Source organism: Kryptolebias marmoratus, linkage group LG14 (assembly GCF_001649575.2).
Source record: "Kryptolebias marmoratus isolate JLee-2015 linkage group LG14, ASM164957v2, whole genome shotgun sequence".
Lineage (NCBI taxonomy): Eukaryota > Metazoa > Chordata > Actinopteri > Cyprinodontiformes > Rivulidae > Kryptolebias > Kryptolebias marmoratus.
In genome coordinates this window covers 12,299,144-12,314,522 of record NC_051443.1, presented here as the reverse complement: position 1 = coordinate 12,314,522, position 15,379 = coordinate 12,299,144, and the positions used below count along the sequence as shown (strand labels likewise).

Below are 15,379 nucleotides of genomic sequence, written 5' to 3'. Positions count from 1 at the left end.
CAACATTTCTATAAATCCTTTGTTTTTATTGGTCTTCAGTAATATTCTAATTTTCTGATATGATGAATTTGAGATTTTCATTTGTTGTCATTTGTAATCATCAAAATTAAACGAAATAAACATTTGAAATATATGAGTTTGTATGTAATGCATGAATATAATATACAAGTTTCACTTTTTAAATGGAATTACTGAAATCAATCTACTTTTTCATGATATTCTAATTTTATGACCAGCACCTGTAAGTATCAGATGTGTGCCAGATACATACCAGATATGTACCCGGTAAGTAAAGGTACATAACCTGTTTATATAGTGTAGCAAGTCACTTCACAAAACAGCCCAGAGAGAAAGTAGTGAAAGTTGCCTGTATGTTCCATAGTTTTTTGTACCAGGTACATACCTTGTAATTACCAGAATTGTACCCAGTAAATACTAGACTGTATTACGTATTGATACCTGCTTTCTCTACCCAGCAGTCATTTTGGAGTGCTTCTACAGATAAAAAAAAAAACATTTTAAATGCTTTTTTATTAACTTACAGTGAGTAACCACCTGCTAAGAATTTCTGTACCTCACTGTAAACATTTTCTAGTATACGTGTGTGAAAATGCCTCATATCATGCTGACTTTAACGATATTTGTGTAATGTGTGTGTGAGTTATGACGCCCAGAGTGAGCTCAAATTTTGTATGGCCCCAGTTCTTTCTTACAACCAACGTGGTGTACCTCAATGTTTACGTTTGCTTCAGTACTTTGGTCACTCACCACAAGCTAAAAAGCTTTATTACAGAAAATCAGATGTAATGTGAGACGACTTCTGCAATTATCATTCAAAGCACAAGAGCTTGTTATTTGTTGCCTATACTTACAAATAAAATATTCTTGTTTCTTTTCTAACTCTAACCCATGTCCAGATCAGATCTGTCTCCTCTCTAACAGGAGATAATCTGATACTATGTAGTTGTATCTGACCCTTGACTTGCCTGCTCCTTTTCCTGTTTGTATCTTGTTTTTTTATCCTCCCCTTTGTGCCTCTTGGATACTAGTCTCCCTCCAAGTGGTACTGGAAACTTGTACCTGTAAGTGCAAATGTTTGCTGTCTCCCCTACCCTGTATATGTGTGTCTGTGTGCGTCAATTTCAGACCGAACAGTAGCTGTGGTAAAAATAAACTTTAATTTTAAGATGGGAAAAAAACACATCATGAGTATTGCAAAGATGACGCAGAGTCTCTTTGTGGTGTAAAAAGAAACATCCAGTGTATGCTCATTTGTTTTAATTTTAAACCCTTTAGCACCTCCATTTACTTTCATCTGCCTCGTAAAAAACATCCATGAAGAGGTGGAGCGAACTGCTGGGCACGTCAGCCACATTGTCACCATAAAGCAGCACATGTGGTGACGGCTCCATGCAGCCACATATAATATGTTTTAGTTCATTTGTTACTTCCTCCCAATCATTTCTTTTTTCCTCCACCAGCCTGATTTAGTGCATGCTCTGGCCCATTGCTTATTGGAGCCTGTGGAGTTCTCTCGTGTGGTAATGTACTCATTATTGACCCTTTTTATTTTCTATTCTGACTGATTATTTCTCTTTTTCGTCATCCACCAGCCATTAAACACATTTATCAGTTATTTGTTTGAACTGAATACTGTCCACATACTTGCCAGACCTTATGAGTAAAACACACACTGATGCACCACATGTGAGGTCAGATGCACAAGGCACTCAGATAAAAGACCGACCTGGTATGAAACCAGAGAGTTGAAGGTTATTTAAGCCTAGAAATCAATCACACATATCTGCTGTGTGTGTGTGTGTTTAGGTGAGGCAGAGATGTTTTACAAAGTGAAAGATGTTGCTTCTAATAAGTGAACATGTGACTTGGCTTTGGATCAGATAAGTCTGAGTAAATGTGGAACCTCTCCTGATGTGTAGGTGCGGTACCGCAGAGATCATCTGTCAGGTCGCACTCTGCAGCACTTCCCCCTGTTGGACGACTTGTTGAAGGACGTGTGTGACGGTGCGGCTCTGCTAGCTGTGATCCACTTCTACTGCCCAGACCTCATTAGACTGGAAGGTATGCTAACACAAACTGTCTAGATCATGTTATTTTATTGTACATCTATTCATTTCAATTTATTTAATTATTTAGTTGTATTTTTCTCACAAGAGGTTGTCAACTTAGATCATAGGGGAAACAACTTAACAGATTTTTATTATTATTATTATTATGCAAAACTTAATTACTGCTGCCTGCAGAAATATGTCTGATAACAACTTTCATATTTATTTACCTTCACTATATTATATAAGAGCATTTCTCAAAATGCAAATGTGAGTCACCAATAAAAATAAAAATAATATTTTATGTTTAAAGATCTTAACCTAATATTTGTCCATTAAAGTTTGTATAATTAACCTGATTGTGCTGAATATTGTCGTTCTGATCTGTGCAGATATCTGCCTGAAAGAAGTTCCTTCCATAGCTGAAAGTGTGTACAACATCCAGCTGCTGAGAGAGTTTTCTAATGAATATTTGAACAAATGTTTCCATCTAAAGCCTGAGGACCTGCTGTACTCTCCACCGGTGTTGAAGGTGATCCAAGCAACACGACACGTCATCATCATCTTCACTGTGTTAAAAACGACTGTTCCAAATGTAAAGGTTGGGTAAAGTAAAAAGCTTAAACAAACTGAAAGAAAAAAGGCATCTTTGCTATTTTTAAATTATTTTTGCTCATGGTTATTACCTGAGATCAAACATACATTATTCTATCAACATACCTGAGCTACTTTGTTGACTTTTTGCTTCCACTTGTGCCATTGTTACATTTGTGAATAAACAATGTTTCACTTCTACACTCATTCCACTCATCTGATACAGATGGTAAAGAAAAACATAAATTTAGTGTGCTGAAGTGTGTGTTCTGCAAAAACAACAGCAAGAGAAATGAAGTAGTTTCATTTGAAGGAGTAGGTTGTAGAGTTCCTTGTTGCTCCTGGTGTTTACCTTGGTTGTCATGTCTTGCAGAATAATGTCATGGTCTTCATTGCTGAGCTTTTCTGGTGGTTTGAGAATGTGAAGCCAGACTTTGTACAACCCAGAGACCTTCAGGAAATCAAAGATGGTATGACACATTCTCCACTTTGATGTGTTTGTAGTTCTGTGCAAAAGTTTATTTTTTTATATTTTTCTTTGTGGAAATCAGACTTCATTGTAATTTTTATAAGCCTTGATCACATTTTTGCCAGGCATTTTGAGGGTCTTTCAAAGTTTTCTTTTGGACTTTGTCTGCTTTTTCTACTCATATTCTGTGTACTTGTTTTCAGCCCAGAACCTGACCATTTTCAGAGTACTTATTTTTGTTTCATAAGCCAATTAGCTCTGACCTACGAATCAATTAGACATAAAAAGACCCCTAAACTTCAGGAATGAACTAGTGTTGTGTCGACACATAAAGGATAATTTAGCAAAGAACTGATTTTAAAAGGGATTTTTAGACACTTTTTCAATAGCAGCCTGTTACAAAAACACAATGTGTTCCCATTTCATAGTTTGGCACATAAAATAGTATCTTGGCATCAACAAGGTGATTCCAAAAGAGCATTAGCTGAAAACATGATATACAATCAATGATCAACTGAAGGATGATGCACCTCCTTGGTCCTTTGCTGCCCCCCCGTTTCTTAAAACAAGAAAAAAAAAGAAAGAAAAAAGCTTTGAAAACTTTCAGAAAGCCTGGAAAACTATTGATCAAGATAACTTCAAAAAATGACCAGAAGTCAGATGTCATAAAGCTAAACAAATGGATAAAGATCATTAACTATGTAATGTGAATTTCTGTTTTGTTTTCTGTTTATTAACGCACACTTCTGCCATTTTCACAGTGAGACTTCTGCTGCAGCCCAAAAGTTCTCGATCTTATGTACCCACCTCCAATGTTACTAAACGACATTTCCTGCCATCATCCCACTCAGAGGACATCTTGACCACAACCGCAAACACCGACCTCAGGTACGAAATAATATTTTTGCCTTTGTAGAGACACCAAAGAAGAAAAGCTTTTTCAGTCAAAGTAATTCTTTTTTTCTTTTCTTTATTTGAAAGTTCAACGTTAGACTGGTATGACTGTAGATGTGAAAGTAGTTTAAAATGACATTTCCACCTATTGGCTTATTTAACCTCAAGCTTCTTTGTGAAAGTTGTTGGTTTTAAATGGTTTTAACAACTAGGTAGCATTATCTAAAGGTTAAAAAAATATAATCTTTGCTATTCTTCTCTTCAGCACTAAAACAACTTCATCCGTCTCATCGCACTCATTGCTCCCCCTGAGACCGAGACAGCAGAGGGTGGTTGAAGAGGGTGCTTCAGGTAATACAGATCAAATATTTGCTCAGATACTGGTGCACATTCTGCAGCCGCAAGACACAAATAAAACTCTTTTAATAGCAAATGACTAAGCTGTTTACTGAAGACAGAGATAATGGAAAAGGAAAAAGCAAAGTGTTCTTAGGTGCAGAAGACATTTATGGACAAATGAGGAGAAATTGCTGTTGCTGAGCTTTAAGCTCAACATTGAGGAAAAAATAAGACAAGAAACAAAAAGGTTATGAAGAGCAATTTGATCTTTAATCTTTATGTATTTGTTTTTCTGAAGTTGTTTTTTTAATTTATTGCTCTATTTACTTAAGTTAAAGTTGGTGAAGTCAGACATTAGTGTGTGTATATACATTAGTATACATATATATATATATATATATATATATATATATATATATATATATATATATATATAAATTCCATCTAATATTCTGACTAGTGTTTTCTTTGTGCAGAGCTGAGAAACAGGTCAAACCCTGTGACACGAACAGATGGCCAACATCAGGACTCCATATTGGCATGGCCAGAGAGGAGGGCGAGGTGAGTCCATTGTTACAGCTTTTCCAAACGGACTGACCTTTCCTCAGTTTCAGGACTTGTTATTCTTAGCTTTATAACTCTTTTCCTGTTCCATCACTTCTTTTTAGACCTTTATCCCAACCAGCACCCTATGCTCTGCATTTCGCAAAAGAGGATGAATCAGACAGCATCAGCATCGCTCGATCCATTAGCAAAGACAGCTTAGCCTCTAACATCATGAGCATTACCCCCAAACACATGCTGGGGTCAGCTCTGCCTCAGCACAGACTCAGTGGCCAAAGCCTGCTTAGTCACATGCGCATAGAAGATGAAGAGGAGGTAATAGAGGAGGAAGAACTTGTTTCTGTCATCCACCCTTCCGCATTTTCTCGACACAGGATTGAAAGTGAAATGGAGCAGGATGAGCTAGAAACACATAATCTAAACTCATCCCCTGGGGGTTCTAATTCTCTTTGTATTCTGCCCCACGACACAAGTCCCTTTGCTCTGGACCACCAAGCAGACAGCTACTATCTGGAGCCTTTGATAGCCGCTGTCCCTAAACGAGCCAAAGAGAAGATGATCACTGTGAACAAGCAGGAGGAAAGTGGTGAGGGTTGCTGTAGAGGAGCAGTAGCTGGTAAGAAATCTACAGCCAACATCCCTAACACCTCAAAAAGGAAAGCTCCTGTAGTTGAGTCAAACAGAAGTACCGGTACACCCAAACCTGTGGAAGAATCTGTGATTGGCTCAACAGGCATTTCTCAGCATGGAAAAACAGAAACGCCAGGCTTTTTCCTTCACTTATCAGGGGAAACAGACCACCACAGTTCATTCAGCCCTTTGCCCGAAGCAGGGCATGACTCTGACTCTGACATTGCAGATCTTGAGGAAGACGATGATGAGGATGATCAGACAGATCTAGCTAAAGAAGTGGTGAGAAAAGGAAGGGGAGATTGTTTAGAGGGGGAATACGTGCCTGAATTGGGAGATGGAGAAGGTGAGTCAGCAAAACTCAGAGAGGACTTAAAGGTGACAGAGAGGGGGGATAAGGAAGATGCTAGTGGACGCTCAAGTCCTTGCCCAAGTACCGTATCGTGGGCGAGCAGCTGCAGCGTCTCGGGTAGTGCAGGTGTTAAGATGACCAGCTTCGCAGAGAGAAAGCTCCTTAAACTTGGCCTCCGTGATGGATACTCCAGTACCAGCAGCTCCCAGAAGACCACTCCAGATGGCTCTGAAATTGCCCCTCAGTGGCTAGGGAAGGACTCTGGCACAGCGTTGGAGAAGAATGTGATGGTTTGCTCTTCAGCCATGCCTTCAGAGTTACTTCAGCTACATATGCAGCTGGAAGAGCAAAGGTGTGCGATCGAGTATCAGAAGAAGAAAATGGAGGCTTTGTCAGCTAGGCAAAGACTAAAGCTTGGGAAAGCTGCATTCCTGAACATTGTTAAGAAGGGTGAAGGGAGGAGCGACACACTTCCTTTACCACCAAAACATTCCCAAGATTCCTCTGGATCAACAGCTGCTAGCAGGAGGAGAGTCAAGATCCAGGCTTGCAAGGATGATTCCTGTCTAGATGCCCTGAAAGATCAAACCGAGGGACAGCCGACGAACAAAGACAACAGGTGGAACACCATATCCCAGGATAATAGCTGTGAACCTGACGTAAATGAGTGTTCCCGCTCTATAGACCTACTTAATCAAGCTATTAGTTCTATTCAGCAACAGATGATGCAGCTCTCCTTACAGCAGGACATATTGATGAAGCAGAGTGTGGTCTCACCCCAAGAGTCTGTGCAAACAGGCCAAAGCACAACCCCCTACCCCACACAAACAACACCCTCTACCTCAGACTCCAGATCTTTCGCAGTTCACTTCGTAGATATCAGTGGCAGCAATTCTCTCCCCGCCCGCCGTCCTCCCAAGCTTAGCTCCAGCCAACGCAGCAAAGCAGCAGAGCAGAAAAAGTGCAAAGAAAACACTAAGACTGTGTCTGACAACTCAACTATCCCATCACCAGACTGCCGGCCTTCTCCAAAAAAATGTGCTGACGGAGAGCACGAGACAGGACATGCTGCCGAGAGCCACAAAACTGAGAAAAGCATTCAGAGGAACGCCACCTTTAGAGTTCATGAAAGCACCACAGAGGGAGGTGGGAACTTCTCAGGCAAACCAAAATCACAAGACCCACCGGTTATCGCCAACACATCAGAATCTTCAGCAGAGGATGCAGAAGAAGAGGAGAAAAAACCTTCCAACACAAGCAAAGACATTATCAGTGGCGATGAAAGTACCAGGATCAAAGGTCAGCTGATTGAGGTTGACTTGTCTGACCTTAAAGAGCCACTGGAGGATGGCAGTACAGACACTAGAGACAGCACAGCAGAAGCTGAGCAGAAGAACATGTTAGGCTTCTTCTTTAAGGTATAACTCACACGATTGGCTTTTCACCATGTATTTGTTCGAAAGATGCAGATATATGAAACAGTATCCATTTCAATTGTCCAGGATGACGAGAAAGCAGAGGATGAAATGGCCAAACGTCGTGCTGCCTTCCTCCTCAAACAGCAGCGCAAAGCAGAAGAGGCGAGACTTCGCAAACAGCAGCAAGAAGCAGAGAGTGAGCTCAAGCGTGACGAGGCTCGGTAGGTTCGATGTTATGCACAAATAGGGAGGAACATGAACCTAAAGAGTGTGGGTGCAGGTGGATTGGATTGCAAGTCTTAACCCTTGCATTGTTTGTTCAAGGCGTAAAGCAGAGGAAGACCGTGTTCGCAAGGAGGAGGAGAAAGCACGGCGAGAGCTAATTAAACAGGAGTACTTGCGGAGGAAGCAGCAAGCACTTATGGAAGAGCAGGGTCTGGTTAAACCTCGCACAAGAACTAAACCTCGCAGGAACAGACCTAAGTCACTGCACCGAGAAGAATCCAGCAGCTTCACCAAAGGATCTACCACACGTGAGAACATCTTGACTTCTGCTTTAGGCAAATGTTCTATGTTGTCTCCATTATTACCTGTTCATGAAGTGATAGGCTTTTTTCAGTGACTTGTGTGCATGTTATTATCCTCTAAGTGTGTACACGTGTGTTGTGCAGGTGAATCTCTGAAGGTGTCCATGTTAATCAAAGCCCAGAGTTCAGCAGCAGGCTGCAGGGGAGGTGAACAATGCTTCCTGCTCTGCATGGTTTAATACCAAGCATGCACAGCTGATTAAAAGAGTTAATGCAACAAACTAAAATGGTTTACGCAGTGTTCATCATAGTAGAAGTATCATTCAGTCTTCAAAGTGGTCAGTTTGATTTCCCTTTGTCTGTGAGTCGTTTTACATCACAGAGTTGTGAAGTGGAATTTTAGTGTAACTTAATATTATCAATTAAAACTACCTGCTAACTGACACTACCTATTTCTGCTCTCATTTTTAGCTGATCTGAGTTACAGTCACCGAGGATCGACGCTCTCTTTGGCGACAGACGCGGACAGCGTTATCTCTGGAGGCGCAGAGCCAAACAGGTGAGAATTGTCTTTATATATGCTGTGATCAGATGATGAATCCTGTGCATCCTCACAGTTATCTGATTGACTTGCTAACATGTCCACAAGGGCTGCGTCTATGTGCTCCATGGAGTCATTCACCATTCTGAGCAGGGCCTCCAGCAGGAACATGGAGCGGGACTGGGAGAACGGCTCTATAGCCTCATCCATCACTTCAACTGAGTACAATGGTGAGCTGAAATGCAGAATTTCCTGTTCTACATTTAAAAATAACAAATACACAATAGTACATCTGTATTTTATTGATCTTTTATACACGTTGTGTTTGTTTAAAGGTCCTAAACTCTTCAAGGAGCCGAGCTCTAAATCAAACAAACCAATTATCATCAATGCCATCGCCCATTGCTGCCTTGCTGGAAAGGTTAATGAGGTCCAGAAGAATGTTGTACTCGAGGTACTTTATCTTCAGTTTATACAAGCAAAGGCCTAGCATTCCTTAAAGAAATGCATATCCCCACCACCTTTCATGCCAGTTTTGGACAAAGATCATCTTATATTGATAAATGAAAGTTATACCTATTTTTGTCAAACTTTGAAAACAGTGCGATCTCATGTGAAACTGAAATCTCACATGATCTGTAAGTGCTTAGAGTATGTTTTGTAAATGACTCTAAGCTCCTACTACACCAGATCTTAGCTTAACATCTGTAAAATTTACTGTGGTGTAGTTTTTTTGTGGAGGTTAAGATCAATTAGTTGTGTGAATACCTTCTGAGAGTTTGATTAAAATCTGTCTGGTTCATAAGATATTTTGCTAACCCTACAGACAAACAAATTCACCCAGACACATTATTATTTTAACTGGTCAAAGTTATACCTTCAAAGCCATAGGTGAACTTCATTCTTCTTTTTTGTATTTCTCACACTATTCTGCTTGTTTTGTCCCCTCGTTTCATTAAAGACTGTTGTTTGTGTTTTTCAGGAGTTAGAAAAGTGTGAATCCAACCACCTGATCATCCTCTTCCGTGACGGCGGGTGCCAGTTTCGTGCCATTTACTCTTACTCACCGGACACCGAGGAGATCATCAAGTTCACAGGCACAGGCCCACGTATCATCGGCCGAAAGATGATTGACAAGCTTTACAAATACAACTCGGACCGCAAACAGTTCACCATCATCCCTGCCAAGTCCGTGTCTGTGAGCGTGGATGCTCTGACCATTCACAATCACCTGTGGCAGGTCAAGAGACCAGGAAGTGCACGCCGGAAGTGAGCAAAATGGGACACTTGTAACAGTTCTTTAAGCTACTGAAGGGCAGGACCCAAAACTCTTAGAGGAGACTGACATCTTATTAGGGAGAAGGTTATGTGACCTGTGGCAGTGTGAATATATACAGTATGAAACAGCAACCGACACACTGTACTTAGTCTTTTCATCCTGTCACCAATTTATTCTGCATGTCACACTTCAGTATTTTAATTTGTAGATGTTTCCTGTCAATTTCCATCAATTATACACTACTGATGATGATTTTATTTCATGTAGCAGGGAAGAGAAACTAAACTGTGGAGTGAAATGCAGCGAATTCTCTGTACGGTAGCAAATGTTCTACTGACATCAAGTGCAAATGAATGTGAGCAGCAATGTGCAAGCTTGAGGTCAACCAGTTGAACAGGCAGCTGATTAATAAAGCTGACTTTTGCAATTTTTTAAATATTCCACAACAGCCATGCCTATGCATACTAAACCAATTAAAAGGCAGACATGTTTGTTTGGTTTGCAATCAACAAAAATGTCACCAATAACAAAAATATTCATTGAAGGAATGCATGTCGCTCGCCACCATGAATGCCAATTTTAGACTAAGATCATCCAATGTTAAGAATTCAGTTGACTTGGAGCTGTTTTAGTCAAACCATAAAAAAGGCATAATGCTCAAAGTATGTGTTGGGGATGACTCTCAGCTCCTACCACATCAAATTTTAGGTAATCATCTTTAAAATTGACTAAGGCATTGCCATTTTTGTGTTTTTTAGTAGGTTAGTTAGCTGTGGCAGTCATCTTAAATCGGGTTGAGTCCAAAGGTTAATCAGGTTAATTATTTTCTCCATGTTTTATTAAAATTCTTCCTGTGGTTATGAGGTTTTTTAGTACAGACAGACACACAAACACACAGACATGGTTAAAAATGTGCTTCAGGAAACATTTGTTAGGAAGCCTAAAATGTTTCGACTACTGACTGTTATCCATCCTACTGTAAGCATTGGTTGTTTGTGTTTTTTTTTTAAATCTAGCAGATTGTAATCTAATTTGTATGCATAGGTTAGACTTGCCAAAAACAAAACAAAAAAATTGGCTTTATGAATCGGCTGTCCTGATTTCTAAAGATTGGCTTTTGCAAAACCCCAATCAGTCAACCTCTAATGGAAGGTGTTCCCTTGTATTTAATGTTAACTATTTCAGCTTGGCAAAAAACAATCCCACCTCACTGCTGTGATTAATTCTGACTGCACATCTGCTTCTGCTACTGGTCTGGGCTTTTAAGAGGAGGGAGCTTTAAGAAAACATCTTTTCAATGTATGTATGGAATACACTGTATGTTAGGGAGCATTAATGTCTAATCAGTTTTTTTAAGTGTGTTTGCAGATGTGAATGAATCTTCATGTTAGCGATGAGGCCAGAACGTGTTCAAACGAGCGATTATGATTTCAAACTTCCATCACACAACACAACTTTTTGTCTTTATTTATTTTGAGTTGAGCCGTCTGCTGTTGTTGCAGTGGAAAACAAATGGGGTTGGTTTTACAAGTGAGGGAAATTGTGTTACTAATATTCCCAAACAGGAAGTGCTGTTTAGACTAACTGTACATTTGTCTGAAATTCCTGATCTACTCTTCTAATCCGAAACAACCGAGATGTAAACATTTGATGACGCCTTCGTGGCCCAGCAATTTCCTGGTAAAGACAAAAAAAAAAACATTCTGGCTGGAACAATGTTTGGGTAAACTGCACTATACTTGATATTTGTTTGCTGCATTTTGTACATTTTTGGATAGTATTTTTTTGTACGTAATGTACAAGTTGTGTTTACTAAAAAGTAGGCTCTATTTTGCAGTTTATTCTGTTAAAGAGTTGTTATGTTTTACTTTGGTTATACTTTCTGTTTATTTATTTTAAAGAGATATAATAAAATGCAATTAGGTATGTTTTCTTGCTAAAGTTGGAGCAATGGTGGTCTTTGAAAAATATCAGTTCCTCTGCAGCCAGCTTTAACGTTTTTTGGTCATCTTGGTGATCAAGAAATTTGCAAAGAGATTTATAATATAACAATTCCTCTGCACAGAAACCCAGATGCTCTTTAAGTGTAAACTGTAAAAGTTAGACATTCAGCTCTAACATGTCACTTTAGAGCACACAGGAACATTAGGGAAAAAAATATCCTACAAATTGTCATTATCAATGAGAATGTGGTGTTTGTGCTCATGAGGTCAAAGACATGCAACAATACAAAAGCAAAAGGATTTCACCACTTAAAACTGTTTTAATGTATTTTATAGCACTTTAATGTGCACATAAAACTAAATTCAAGTACAAATCTAGTCAACACTGACATTTGTGCAAAGTCAGACTGACAGTATATGCAAAAAGTGTTAAGATTTGCCTAAATAACTACACCTGTAATGAATCACTGAGCGGTGTTAAGAACAAAAATAAAATTTTTCTGATTACTTATATATAGTGTAAAACAAACAAATACTTTTTGGCACAATACTGAATATTTTGCACATCCAGTTCAAAGCACTGAACTGAGCCCTCATGGTCCTAAACTCTAAGACTAAAGAAAGGAACGGAAGCTACAAACATATACAGTAAATTACTTTTAACATTTCTATGCTAGTTTCTAACATAGATCATGATGCCACTGATGAACTACCTGGAATAAGCTGACAAAAACAAAGTTTTGAAAACTGTAATGCACGTTTCATCTAGGTCACTTAGGGCTGTTTGATTTATAAACGTTTGATTTTACAAACAAAATTCCAAAAAAGTTGGGATGCTTTGTAAAATGAAAATAAAAGAATGCAATGAATTGCTAATCTCTTAAGCCCATATTTTTTACAATGCAACATAGTAAACATATCAAATGTTTAAACTAAGAAATTGTACCTTTTTGTTTTGACAAATAAGGACATTTTTTATTTAATGGCAGCAACGCATCTCGGAAAAGGGACGGGGCAACAAAAAGCTGTAAAAGTAAATGACACGAATAAACAGCTGGAGGAGCATTTTGCAATTAATTTAACTACCAATTTCAGAATAATGTTCCTCATTGGAAAATTAGAAAGTCTTTGAATGTCCATCATATACAGTTTGTAAAATCATCAAAAAGTTTCAAGAATCTGGAGAAATCTCTGAGCTCAAAGGACAAGACTAAAAGTCAAGCTCATTAAAAATGGACTGAGGCAAAGCAGAAAGATGTGTTGGTGCTATAAAATTTTAAATTCCCTTTTTTTTTAAAAAAAAAAAAAAAGGTTAAATTTCTTTTTTTAAACATTTGATATGTTTACTGTGTTCCATTGTGAATACAGTGGTTTCATGAGATTTGCAAATCATCCCATTCTGTGTTTATTTACTTTTTACACAACTTCCCAACTTTTTCAGTATTGAGGTTGTAGATAACTTGTGGTATACAATAAAAAGTGCAACAGTTGCATTCTAAAATACAGATATATTCATATTTAAGCTTTACCTTAAAAGGTTTTGTTAACAAACAGTTTCACGAGGGTGATTCCTGTGATCATAAACATATTGTTTAGAAATCAGATTACCTCTAATAGTAGCATTGTACATGTGATGACCCTGACTTAACCCTCCCATGGCCTTCAGGTCAAATTGACCCAAAGTTACAAGAGCTTGTCTACCTCTCTCTATCTCTTTCTCTTTTGAGGGCTTCGGGAGGGTTAAATGCCTCCAGTTCGCATATTGATGAGCTAAAAAGAACCTAATGCTTGAGTCGTATTTACAGTATTTGTGGTGAGAGGATAAAAGTGTCGCACACACACACACATGCACGCACACACACACACCCACACACACAAAAAAACAGTTGTCATTAGACAGTAGGTAGGCACTCACATAAATTCACAAAATATGTTTGCAGATTGCAGCACTGGCAAAAATTGCAGCTGAAACCATCTTGTTTTAAATGACCTGCATGGACAGAACCAGACCCGGTGATCGGTGAGAGATCGACGAGTTAAAGGCAAACATTGTGTCCTCTCGGGGTGTCCTCCCTGGTGCTGGACTCACGCCTCTCTTTTAGGCTGCTGCTATGGATAGGTGGCTCCTCTGGGACGTGAGCCAGAGGGTCAGAACGGATCAAATACCTGAGACGGAACCGAGATGTTATTGCACAGAACATTTCCTATACCTATTTTTTTACTCTGGCCTTTTACTCTCATAGCCATGGCAGTTATTCTGCATGAAAGGACTCATCAAGAGTTACTTTATGAAGTACTTACACAATGTCATTGAGCTCCAGCCTGGTGTCCGGAGAAGGGTTAATGAGGACATAGGACAAGGTGTTCTGGTGATCATTCTGCTCATCTGAAACAGACACATACACAGTCAGCCCAGCCATGGTCCTATGATCACACTGCGCCTGACATGCGATCCAAATCTTCACCTTGCAGGTATCCCAGGTTGACTCTGTTCATGACGTCACTGGCTGTCAGATTCGTCAGGTCATCTGAATTCAGACAAGAAACATACTGTAGACACTGGAAAAGAAAAGACGGATCACTTGAGTGAAAAGGAACTATTATAAACAAGTCACTTTTACCATATCCGGAGGTGGGGAGGCCCAGATGCCTCATGCGGTTCCGGACCAGCTCAGAGAGCTCCTCCCTCTCAGAGCGCCTGTAGAGGTTGAGGCGCTGCTGGGCGATGCGCTGGGCGTGGTCTTTGCTCAAGTCCCTGTTCACCCCCTGCCACCTCACGCTTTTCTTACTCAGGCGCCGAGCCCACTGCATGCTCTTCTTCCTCAGCAGGGGGTGATCCGTCTGGTCGTTGCTGCGAGACTCGTCCCCCTTGTCCTTTGTGTCCTCACAGTCATCGACACTCATCGACACCTGTGACTGAGATCAGGGACCTGAAGTAATCTATTGACAAATCTGTCTGAAGTGTAAACATTTATCTTAAAATTATGAAACTTCAGAAAAATCTAAGAAAAATCTAAGAATTGTCTGAATGCTGATTCATCATTCACCCTATTTTCCTGTTAATATAGGATCTAACTCATTCTGCATACTTTGTGTAATTTTAGCCATTCATATATCAAAATATTCACCTCATTCGGAAGATGGGTGTTGTGACTTTTTATTATTTTTTATACATTTCAAAATATTTAACTTTATTTACTAATATTAAAAATATTTACCCCATAAAAATACAATGAGGTCTCATCAGTTCCTTCAAAAGCATTGTGCTCTCTGAAATCTGGTTCATCATAACTGATTTATTTACATAATTTTATGGTACTTTTAGTCTTGTAGCCTATTGCTAGTTTTAGATTTTTACCTACCCTTTTGTTTCTTTTAGCTGGTGTTAGTTTTTGGCTACTTTTAGCTAGTATTTTGTTCTTTTTAGCTTTTAGCTAGTGTTCTGCTTTTCTAGCCTTAACTGTATTTCCCCTTTTTAGTTATTCAACAGTCAGTGTTCACAATGACCTGTCACAAAAAAAAACAACTTCTCTAGTTATGTAATAAATTTACACAACTTTGGCACTTTTCCTCTTGCAATCTCACCTCAGAAGTGGTAAAAATGTGGGACTCTGTGCGATAGATCCCAATAGGAATTTCGGCACTTGAAGAGCAAAGTTTCTGGAACAATCTCCCGTAAGAACCGATCCACAGATCTTCCTCTGTTACTTTCATCTAGAACAACAGATGATGGCGTGTAATCATACAGCAGTCTGGGCAT

At 39.3% G+C, this 15,379-nt stretch overlaps 2 protein-coding genes across 8 annotated transcripts in view; one reads left to right on the top strand and one right to left on the bottom strand.

Moving 5' to 3' along the window:
- camsap1a (calmodulin regulated spectrin-associated protein 1a) overlaps positions 1-12,905 on the top strand; it is a 23,862-nt gene extending 10,957 nt beyond the window's left edge. Inside the window, exons 6-20 of one of the 6 annotated variants that reach the window (XM_037979380.1) lie at positions 1,482-1,541; positions 1,941-2,082; positions 2,462-2,601; positions 3,037-3,133; positions 3,894-4,020; positions 4,292-4,377; positions 4,842-4,926; positions 5,034-7,329; positions 7,414-7,550; positions 7,654-7,862; positions 8,001-8,063; positions 8,328-8,415; positions 8,506-8,627; positions 8,733-8,851; positions 9,380-12,905. In XM_037979380.1, coding sequence (XP_037835308.1) covers positions 1,482-1,541; positions 1,941-2,082; positions 2,462-2,601; positions 3,037-3,133; positions 3,894-4,020; positions 4,292-4,377; positions 4,842-4,926; positions 5,034-7,329; positions 7,414-7,550; positions 7,654-7,862; positions 8,001-8,063; positions 8,328-8,415; positions 8,506-8,627; positions 8,733-8,851; positions 9,380-9,670 — 4,062 coding nt within the window. In that variant the 3' untranslated portion in view covers positions 9,671-12,905. Of the gene's footprint in view, positions 1-1,049; positions 1,083-1,481; positions 1,542-1,940; positions 2,083-2,461; positions 2,602-3,036; positions 3,134-3,893; positions 4,021-4,291; positions 4,378-4,841; positions 4,927-5,033; positions 7,330-7,413; positions 7,551-7,653; positions 7,863-8,000; positions 8,064-8,327; positions 8,416-8,505; positions 8,628-8,732; positions 8,852-9,379 lie in introns of all 6 variants that reach the window. The other 5 variants (XM_037979381.1, XM_037979382.1, XM_017407863.3 and 2 more) reach the window with 5 other exon arrangements.
- Positions 12,906-12,957: 52 nt separating this feature from the next.
- Positions 12,958-15,379, bottom strand: part of kcnt1 (potassium channel, subfamily T, member 1) — a 33,937-nt gene continuing 31,515 nt past the window's right edge. Inside the window, exons 27-31 of one of the 2 annotated variants that reach the window (XM_017407521.3) lie at positions 15,205-15,333; positions 14,241-14,535; positions 14,085-14,147; positions 13,921-14,005; positions 12,958-13,785 (exon numbers count right to left, since the gene is read on the bottom strand). In XM_017407521.3, coding sequence (XP_017263010.2) covers positions 13,656-13,785; positions 13,921-14,005; positions 14,085-14,147; positions 14,241-14,535; positions 15,205-15,333 — 702 coding nt within the window. In that variant the 3' untranslated portion in view covers positions 12,958-13,655. The remainder of the gene's footprint in view (positions 13,786-13,920; positions 14,006-14,084; positions 14,148-14,240; positions 14,536-15,204; positions 15,334-15,379) is intronic. The other variant, XM_017407522.3, reaches the window with a different exon arrangement.